The 10,552-nt window shown below is 40.0% G+C and overlaps 1 protein-coding gene across 9 annotated transcripts in view; it reads left to right on the top strand.

Annotated features, from left to right (window-relative positions):
* RAPGEF4 (Rap guanine nucleotide exchange factor 4) overlaps positions 1–10,371 on the top strand; it is a 298,057-nt gene extending 287,686 nt beyond the window's left edge. For 5 of the 9 annotated variants that reach the window (XM_019653708.1, XM_019653711.1, XM_019653714.1 and 2 more), the window contains 2 exons: positions 5,769–5,823; positions 8,992–10,371. In XM_019653708.1, coding sequence (XP_019509253.1) covers positions 5,769–5,823; positions 8,992–9,119 — 183 coding nt within the window. In that variant the 3' untranslated portion in view covers positions 9,120–10,371. The remainder of the gene's footprint in view (positions 1–5,768; positions 5,824–8,991) is intronic. The other 4 variants (XM_019653706.1, XM_019653709.1, XM_019653713.1 and 1 more) reach the window with 1 other exon arrangement.
* The last annotated feature ends 181 nt before the right edge of the window (positions 10,372–10,552 follow it).

Genomic DNA, 10,552 nt, shown 5'->3' with positions numbered 1-10,552 from the left:
CAACGTCCTCCACAACTAGACTGAAGAACAAAAGGACAGCAACTTGTCTGTTCCCCTTCCCCCAATTCCCCAGCACTGTTCCCATCCCCCCAATTTCCCAATAAAAAAAAAATCTTTAAAAAAAACAAAAAAAACCCATGGCCAGGGGAGAAAGTGCAGGGTTCTTCCTTGATGATTCATATAGTGAAGGCTGGTTCAACTCCTGGGCCTTTTTATCTTTTATCTCTGGTCCTTATTGTGCCCTTACTTCTACTTGGTGGCTGTTTGGACACAATCTTTATAGGTGAGAGACTGTATTTCTAGATCTTGTTGTGGGGTAAAAAATGTATATCCCAAATATATGGAGGTCTGAGGGAAATAATCAAATAGTGCAAATGTGGTGTTTCACCTGCTGAGCCAGGAATAATTGACTGAAATTCTGCATTTGATCTGCATACAGATGGGAGGCAGAGTCAAATCAGTAGGGGCAGAAATAGGAAAAGAAAGGGAATCTGGCCAACATTAGCAATAAGGATGGTAAAGATCTCCAGGGACAACAGAAGGAAAGACAAAACTGTTGAGGACAGACAATTAAAAGAGGCTAAAGTGGGGAGCCACTCCCTAAGGGACTCAGCAGGGAGGCAGCACCGCCTAATGAGGGGGCTTTTCTGGCATCTGTCTATGAGTAGGAAGTTGAGAAGGTGTAACAGTGCAAGGTGGCCTTGCCTGGAGGGCCTGCTGGTCTGAACTGGAAAAACAGACAGAAAAGTTTGCTGCCCCACTTCAGTGACGGAATAGCTACAGGAGAGTTTGGATGGGGGACAAGAGTCAGCACGGAACTGGCCAGAAATGCTGGAGGCAGCTGCAGAGGCCTGGTAGGTTATCAGCTTGTCTGGATAAGAGTGAAGGCGTAACTCTGACACCTTATTGGATTTAAGGGGAATTACTTGCATCAGAGCTTGAGGGAAATTTGTGTTTGGGATTGGAACCTCAGGCTCTCTTGCCTGTGCCAGGCTGGAGTACAGACAGCTGGCTGCGCCTTCTTCTGGATGGTACTTTGTTCTGGTCACTTTGCCACTCAGTCCCCAAGAAGGACATCGGCTTCTGAGTCCTCTATTTTCAGCTAAATAAAGACACAAATACATGAGGGCAGTTACAGTCTTTCACTTGCTACCTCATTTTTCATCTCTGAGCTTCCCTCCGTGAGTTTGTATCCTGAGGGAAATTCATCAGCCTTCACTCAGGCCCATTTCTCAACTCTGTGGGTGAGAAACTGTTTGAACATATTAATTTTGGCAAATAAGCTCTGAAAACCTATACTTAGAATTAGTCCCGAGAAACAGTGGTGGCTGTGTGAAATTTGAAATGTGGACCGCCCAGAGAAACCCTGGTCTTCTGACTGTGGACTATTTTCTTGGTTAGAATCCTTGAGGGACAGTCTGATGAGCAGACCCTCAAGTCGTGATTCTCTACAGGGCATGGGGGTATATCAGAATCAATTCAGACATGAAGAGGGGGGTTCACGCTGTCCACCTTTACTGATTCAGGGCGCCTTCTGAAGCATGTTCTTCGTACTTGGCCCCTGAATTCCAAATTGCTGTTTTAATAAGCCAGTTTCTAATGGGAGTGTGTCATAAATTTCAGGTTTGCTGGGGTGGAAAAAAAAAAAAGATGAGAAGCTCTGCTTTGGACTAATCAGGTATTTTCCCACTGGCATTACAGGAAAGTTGCCTGGCCTGCTCCAGGCAGGCTAACCTGCTCCGACAGGACCATGAGGCGTAGGGTATATAATCTTTGGCTTTGTCCCTGCTGTGGCAGTTGGGTAATAAAGCCTATGCCTGTTCAACCTTAGTTTCTGCCAACCTTGACTGAGAACACTAATGAATAATGTGGGAGGTGTACGTCTGCAAAAGGATAAAAGACTCTAACTAGATGGCTTTTCATGGAGATAAATGCAAAATCATCTACTTTGGCCCGAGAAATTAAACTGCACATCTACAGAGAAGGAAGCTGCATCCACACAGCAGCTCCATGAAGTAGTAGGAGAGGTTTAACTCACTATTAGTTCAACTGATGTCAGTCATGTGACCTTTTAAAAACTGTGGACTGAGAAGTGTAGCATCGTCTAGATCGGGGGTTGGCAAACTTTTGAGACGGAAGAGCGCCAGGGGTCAGCAAACTGCGGCTTGCGAGCCGCAGGCTCTGAAGTAAAATTGAAAATAAAAATAAAACTATCATAGTTTCATTTATAAAATTTTTAAAGGATATTATTCACATAATGGTGATTGTGTAAAAATATATTTATGGCTCTCGAATAATTTTTAAATTGTTGTGAGGGACAGGATTGGCTCTTCCAGGGGTCGGCAAACTTTTGAGACGGAACGTACCCAAAGAGCCGCATGTGGCTCACGAGCCGCAGTTTGCCGATCCCTGGGCTAGATCAAGCAAGGAAAATACTAATTCTTCTGCCACCTGTGATTTGCTTAGTCTGGGGCACCACGCTAGAGACAGCCCAGGAGAGACCCAAAACTGTCTTATGAAAAATGGTGGGAAAAAATTGGCAATATTTAGGCTGACCAGAAAAGAGTTGGGGGTGAAGAGATGCCCATGGCTGTTGTCTTCAAGTATTTGAAGAGCTATCCTGTTAAAAAGGAACTAAATGTGTTTGTTGTAGCTCCAGAGCTCAGAGCTATAATCAATGGGTCAAAAGCAAATGGGAAAGACTTTGACTCAAAATGATAAAGAAATTTCTAATAGAAAAGCGACTGCCCTTGGAGGTAATGAGTTCCTTGTTACTGGTTGCATTTAAACAATGGGGAGCCTCTGGTTGTAGGCAAGTTATAAAAGGCATTATGTACCCTGGAGAGAGTTGTAGAGAGGACCTTCTGAAGTTCTTTCAGTAACTAGGGAAAGTACCTTGTAGTTGGGTGTAATTGTTGGTAGCCTATTAAACACCGCATGTGTGAATAAGTGCAAGAGAGGGTGGAGCTAACCCTTCTTTGGCCTTGTAAAAGCATTCTGTAACTTTGCAATGACCAGCCATGCTAGTGGGGCTGACACATGGTTTCTGAGAGTTGCCATATTACCACATATGGTGCAGACCTCACGAAGAAAAAGAGTGGACCTTGTTGCAAAGCCAGATTTAGATTTCCAAGTTAAACTGAAGTTATCTTTGAGTACAATTAAGAGGATATGTCAAAATTACAGCCATTGTTAAAATTAATCAAAGATTTAGAAAGGTAGAATGAACTCCAGAGCTGGAAATTACTGATTTAAACAATTGTTCTCACATTTTAAACTACATAATGAGCTAAAAAATTATGAAGCCTCAGAGTATAGCTGTAAAGAGGAGTCTAAAACGAAAGTCAGAATGAAATGTTTTAGCTTTCAAAACTAAAAAGCAGAACAATTACTCTCTACAAAATGGTATAGGAAGAGGTTTCTGACCCCTACTAATTGTTTTATTATTCTTCCGAGGGGCATACTGGCAGCATTTCCTGGGGTTTTCAGTAATTACACTCCATTCAATATCTGAAGAATTACAATAATTCTACATGGAATATACTTGTGCCCTTCAGATGCAAAGCCTTTAGAGAAGTGAAAAAACAACTTAAAGTAAATTAGCAGGAAAATTATCATAGTAACTGTTTATTTCAGGGCTCCATATATCAGAGGCTAATTATACATTGTATGTCACAGTTTCTTGGAGGTATTTATAATATATTTTTCATGCTGATCAACAGACGTGCTGGTTTTTAGGATCCTTTGTGAAAGTGAAGTTCGATCTTTTCCGATTGCCTCTTTGTGTATGAGAAATTATCCAGTGTAGACACATGTCACTTAATGCTTGCCAGTCCTCAAAGCCGGAGTATTTGGTGAGGTATTATGAGTGTTCACATATGTGTATATATATTTCTAAAGCTTTGACTCTTCTAGAAATTTTTGTCCTTCCAAATAAGTTGACATTGTATTAAGCTTTCTCAAAGTCATTTCCTATGATTTGGGAAGCTTTCTCAAAGTCATTTCCTATGATTTGGGAAGCCAAGCTTCCATGAGAGAAGAGAGCAAAGACTGGATTTATATAGCCACTCAGAGATTAGAAAGTCTCTTTTCCAGGCTGGAGCTTTAATAATTTTCTACTAGTGTTAGAATTAATCCTCCATCTTTGCAGGACCCCCTTTAGAGTCTGAGCAGCAAAGGTGTCCTGAGATATTAAACAGAGACTGTGGTCCCAGCTACTGTTAAAATAGCAATGAGCAAGAAATGTACATTCTGGCTAAGAAATGGTGTGAAGATCTCACTGATGTTTTTTCCTCATGTTTCTGTGCTTCATTTTCTTCTCCTTTCTTCTTTTGTTTTTAACTAAGTTAAGTGAAGTACAAAATGTTTCCTAGTAAGTCTTTATGGCAACCGAAACTTTACAAAGAAATTAAGAAGATTACTTAATGGCAAAATTAACGAAAGTTAAATTAATTATGATCCATCAATACAATTGAATACTTACTCATTTAAAAAAATGTTTTAGGGCCGGCCAAGTGGTGCGTTGGTTAAGAGCTGGCTTGGGATGCCAGCTCTGACCAGCAGGGCCCCGGTTCGGATCTCACATGAGGGCCAGTGAGACTGCCCTCTACAACTAAGATGGTGAACAACAGCTTGACCTGGAGCTGGGCTGCCGTGAGTCGCCAGCAACAGCTTAGGCTGCAGCCCCTGCTGCAGTGGGCTGCCGAAAGCTACTGTGAGTGGCTGGCAGCCAGCGTGAGCTGCCAAGAGCCACTGTGAGCGGTTGTCCAATGGCCGGCGACCAATCTGCCTCACCCGGGAAGAGTGCAATGATAATACCAACATGGGCCAGTGAAGCGACGTCCTCCACAACTAGACTGAAGAACAAAAGGACAGCAACTTGTCTGTTCCCCTTCCCCAAGTCCGCAATTAAAAAAAAAATGTTTTAAAATGCAAATGAAAAGTCACAATGCCATGTGAAAAAATTCAAATCACAACAAAAATTCATGACTTGAATTTTTTGAAAAATATGCTGTTATATATTTAGTTTTAAATTTTAGAAAGAAATGTACCAAAATATTAGTGAAGTTAAAAAAATTAATAAAGTTACTCTGATAAGTGATATTCTAAGTGACTTTCTTTGCTCTTAACGTTTTCTGTATTTTTCTGATTTTTTAAAAATGTGCATGTGTTCGTGTTATAATCAGAAAGGAGGGAGGGAGGGAATCAAATAATTAAGATGAACATTAAAACACATGCTTTTTCTGGACAATCAGAAAGGTCAATAATACACAGTTAACAGAAAAATGTGTAGGTAGAACATTGTGACTGTGACTATTCCATCAATAGAATCTAATACCTCTTTACTGAGTCTTATTTCCTGTGAGGAGCTTGACAAGCTAACCCTTCTGCAAATCTAGGATCGTTACAAGTTCTCTTACACATCCACTGTGACCTCCGGAAAGCAAAATCCAGTCCTAAGGAATAAGGTACAGTCTCGGAAACAGCAGACTGCTTTTTATGTCCTGAGGAACAAGCAAACAATTTAGACTGGAGTTACACCTTTAGTATTCCTCACCTGAAAAATGCCTCATATATATGGGTGCCTCTTTGAAGTAGTTAAATAGGTTATCCATCAACCAGTTGCCTCCAGATAGTCAATAGCTCAGAACAGGCTGTTTTTCATGGTACCAGGTATTGCCGGGCGAAAAAAAAAATTGTTTTCCTTTTTGGATTATGCACTAAGCTCACTTGCATTTCAGTCTTTCTCTTTTCTTTTTTCTTTTTAGCGCATGATTGCAAATACTGCCAGAACAGTGAGATACTGCAGAAGCCAACCGTTCAGTAAGTTAACTACCACTGCATTATGCAGTACGGATCTTGGTGACTGAGTCCTTTTTAATGAGGCTACTGAGACATTGTAGAAGTCTGGACAATATTTGCTTGTGTCAAAGACACTTTGGACCATGAAATCCATGGGATAAGGGCCTTGAGTCTAACAACTAGGAAATCCTTAAAATAGCCAACCATAGGAATATTATTTTATGAATGAACTTAAAGAGAATGAATTTTCTCTTTCCAGTGTGGCCAGAGACAACTAAGGCATGATTGCCAACAAACCCTGCCTCAAACCAACTCTCTTTATGACTCACTGCATGATGTTGAGAAACTCACATCAACTCCTGATGACTCAGTTCTGTCGTTTATAAACTGGGAAAGATAATATTTGCTGGAGTGTTGCAAGAATGCATTAATGTGTGCAGCACATTTGTAAAAGTTCCCATAGCTGGGATTTATATTATACTTCTAGTACTCCAAGGTAAATTTAAGGTGCTCTTCTTACATTTTAACTTTTAGCACAATAACTGGTATACTGCCATGCTTTAATCTAAAACTATTACTACTAATAAATAGCAATTTTAAACTGTTGGGAGTTAAGTTGCATCATAGCACTAGATCAGCGTGCCAGACCAGTGCTGCTGTCTGCTCTGGGCGGGGATTTTAGGTGGAGGTGGGGCTTAGGCTCCAAGCTGGGCTTTGGCTCCCTCAAGCTGGGCTTGAGAAGGTGGCCCCTGTAAAGTTTGGTTCATTAAGTAAACACGATAATTTGACATAAACATGACTGTGTGGCTACTAGTACCATCCCCTCCAATAAACCTATTGCTAAGAGACTAAAAAGTTCTCGTTTTATTAATCAGGGCTATCTTTGCTGGCCCAAAGCAAGGGTTTGCTAACATGGCATGTCAGGACTGCTAAATGTTCATTTTCTTAAATGAACAGTGGAAAAAAGTCTTGGAAAAATAATCTTGACTTGGGGAGCAAGCAGACCTTTAAAAATTTTGATTCAGATGATTGTGCCTTCTCGTCCTTCCAGAGTGAGAATAGTCTTGCACATTCCTATGTGGATTCTGCCAGAATTAAAGTGTCTCATATCTCTTCATCTAGTAATTTGCTATATATATAAAGACATGGTCATAAAGTTATGTAAGAGAATATGAGACTATGTAAGTGGTGCCAGTCTGCAATATAAGGTTTTATAATCTAAAATCTGTGGCCCTTTGGGGGGTCCAGAAGATTCCTGAAATTAAGCGCCAAATTTTGTGTGCCTGTTGGGATTCGCAGCCTTGAGAAGGTTCTCGATGAGGTCTAAGAACCATGATAGAATATGTTTTGTTCCGTACTCCTCTTTGGAAGGAAATCTACCTTCGCATACATCTTGTCCTAGAGCTCTGGGGGAGAATTATATATATATATGTGTGTGTATATAAAACTCTACTGCATTTGTTGAAGTTATCAGTAACTGCTGGTAAACAACAGCTGCTCAGCTCTGAAGTCAACAATCTATAGATAAAGCTATAGGAATAGATTTGTAAACATTGCGGGAATATGTACAATGTAATTACAGTATATTGTATATGTGGAGTAGACTGCCAGTGAGAAGCGAGGAAATGAAACCCTGTGGTATTATTTATATGTGATAATTATACTGATGAGTTTCTTCTTACAGCAAGTAGGGGCCTTTGTATCCTCTCTCTGCTGTTCTGTGTTCAGACCTGCAATGATCCCCTTCACCCCCTAGGCAGATGGCATTCTAATTGTCTTTGGGAGTGGGGTGTGGACCTGAGAAGCACATATGGACTGCAGAAGACACTGTGCTGTGGGGTAAAGGACACTGGCCCAGAGTCCAGACTCTGGCTCAGTCACTCCCTGTGTCCTGCTAGACAAGAGCCCCACACCAGTGATCCACGGAGCAGAGGTGACCCAAGGACCACAACGGAGGTGTTGGGTCTAATCCAAGCATTATTTTTCATTACAGTTTATTGGGGTGACAATAGTTAGTAAAGTTACATAGGTTTCAGGTGTACAATTCTGTAATACATCATCTATATATCACATTGTGTGTTCACCACCCAGAGTCAGTTCTCCTTCCAGCCAAGCATCTTTTAATCTTTTATTTTAAAATAATGTCACCATTTAAATTCCCAGGGAAGAAATTCAGATTTCTCTAGAGAAATAGGGAGATCTGGCCCTGGGGCTGCTGATGCCCACGTGGCAGCAGCATGCAGAAAAGGTCACCTCTGAAGGGACCTGCCTTTCCAGTTCACCACTGTCCAACTGGCCTTCCTCATTTGTGTATATTCCTTGCATAGGAGCGTTTGATTCTTCTTTCAGCCTGGTTTTAGGGACCTAAGTCAATTTAGAGAGCTCCATTGCTCACATGCTTGGGAGAGTGCATGAGAGTAGAATAGTAACTAGGATTTCAGAGCACATAGCATCAGAGAATGAAAGGTCTAGCAGAAAGGTCTTCAGCCCATGAGTTGTGTGGTTTTTTTCTGAATATGGACAGTCTCTAAGAACACACAATCCATGCAGTATGCTGTATATTATATGAAAGTAACAAAAGGAGTCAGACTTATTAGACTTACTTGCTTGCTTCAGTTCAGCCCAGGTTTTAAGTGCTTTTTGTTTAGAGCTAATGACAACTGTCTTTTGCCATTAGTCCTCCTCTGGGTCAGAGGGGGCAGAAATCAGAGTGTGAGATACAGGTGCAGTGGTAAGGGGAAACAATTTTAATGTATAACCAGGGACTATCACGTGATGCTTTCACTTTTTTTTTGGTGCCATTTTGTTTTCCACAACATGCAATGCAAAGGAAAATTATAAAAATAGGTGATTCTGGGCCAGCCAAGTGGCTCAGTTGGTTAAGAGCTCGCTCAAGAGTGCGAGCTCTGAGCAACAGTGGTTCAATTCCTGGCCCGAGCTGAGTTGCCGCTGAGCTGCCAACAGGTGGCAGGATGGCTCAGCTAAAAAAAAAAGTGATTCCAAGAAAGAAAAGGGTGGAAGGGAGGAGATGGACCATCCAAGTGGAAACATTTAAACGAATATGGATGTTGATGAAAGGCCTTGATGGAACCCAGGAATCTATGATAAATGTAATAAATAGTTGGAGAAACTAAAGCTGTATCTTACATGCATATATTACACAGTGCCAATTCTGCTCTTTTCCAACAGATCTTGACGCAGCTCAAGCTAATAAGAACCATCAGGATGTCCGGAGTTATGTACGGCAATTAAATGTGATTGACAACCAGAGAACTTTATCACAGATGTCACACAGATTAGAGCCTCGTCGACCATAGACATTTAAAGTGCCCAGAACAATCATTTGCCTCCAGTCCACAGTCTTTCAAAAATGGCGTTTATGCTACTACTGACTGTATGATCACTAGAGAATTCTACAAAATAAGCAAAGATACACCCTGAGATACTTCAGGGCTGCATTCAGCTTACCAGCTTCCTGACAAGAGAAGAAATGATTTGATTTGCATAAAGCTTGCACTCTCTAGCTTAGGAACCCCCAGTTTGTAGTCACCTGATTTCATTTCCAATTGTGCCATCTTTGCTGAAACATAAAATAAGACCCACAATGAAGAGTTCGGTGGAAATACCATTATCAGGAGAAATATCAAGCCCCTGACATTTTTTCTAAGAATGTTAACAGGGTGAGACGTGCTACAAATGGGTTTTATTTGGATACATCAGTGGTCATATAGTTTCGTAATTTTTAATTCCACATCTTGATTTGGAGCATGAGGTTTGGGGAAGGTGTTGAGGAATTTGTGTAAATCCAAACTATAGGTTGTATTCTTCCATCTTCACGGTCTGACCTCTGAAGGGATTGAACCTGACCCTACTGCTATAAAACATTATAACTATTTATGTAATTTAGGGAGGAAGAGTATGTGATTTCTGAATGATATATAGAATAATATTTATGTTTACAACGTAACTTTTTTAAACTTACAAATCAGGATTACATACATAAGAATTCCACTAAGAAACTCCAAGGTTCTTAAAATTGCCAGCGTTGAGATAAAAAAATTGCATTTCAGAAGAGCACAATATGCACAAAACATTTTTCAAAATTAAAATATTTTCCTGGGCATTAAAAACCTTTACTATTGGCTAATTATTGTTACTGATTAAAAATCATATTTTCTGGACTTAAATGTTATTACAAATATCTTAATTTTCAGCAATTGTTTTGCACTTTCAAATAGATTGTAAATAGTTCATTCAATCAACGATATAGTTATTTATTTGCTACATAATAGATATTGTGCCAAATAATTACTTTTTATTTATTTTATTTAGTATGTAATTTTGGAGTACATTTTTTCCTGTTTTCACAATTAGGCTACATTTAATGTGTAGGAATTGTATGTATGTATATCTCCTATAAATAACAGCTAGTTATCTTCATTAAATATAATTGTTGACAAGAAATGGTTGTGCTCTCAATTCCTATAATATGGAAGGGATAACTATTTGGTATGGAGGGGTCCTGGATTTTTTTCAAATTGAAATAAAATTATATTTATATACTATAAAAGTCATCCTTTTAAAGTGTACAATTCAGTGGGTTTTAGTATACCCACAGGTTGTACAATCATCATCACATTCTAATTCCAGAATGTTCTTCTCATCCCTTAAAAGAAACCCTGTCCCCATTAGCAGTCACTTCTTATTCTCTTCTCCTCTCAAACCCTGAAAACTACTAACCTGCTCTCTG

This window comes from Hipposideros armiger, unplaced genomic scaffold, assembly GCF_001890085.2.
Source record: "Hipposideros armiger isolate ML-2016 unplaced genomic scaffold, ASM189008v1 scaffold_205, whole genome shotgun sequence".
In the NCBI taxonomy this organism is placed as follows: Eukaryota; Metazoa; Chordata; class Mammalia; order Chiroptera; family Hipposideridae; genus Hipposideros; species Hipposideros armiger.
Note: the sequence above shows the minus strand (reverse complement) of the source record. Positions and strands in the feature narration are given on the sequence as shown.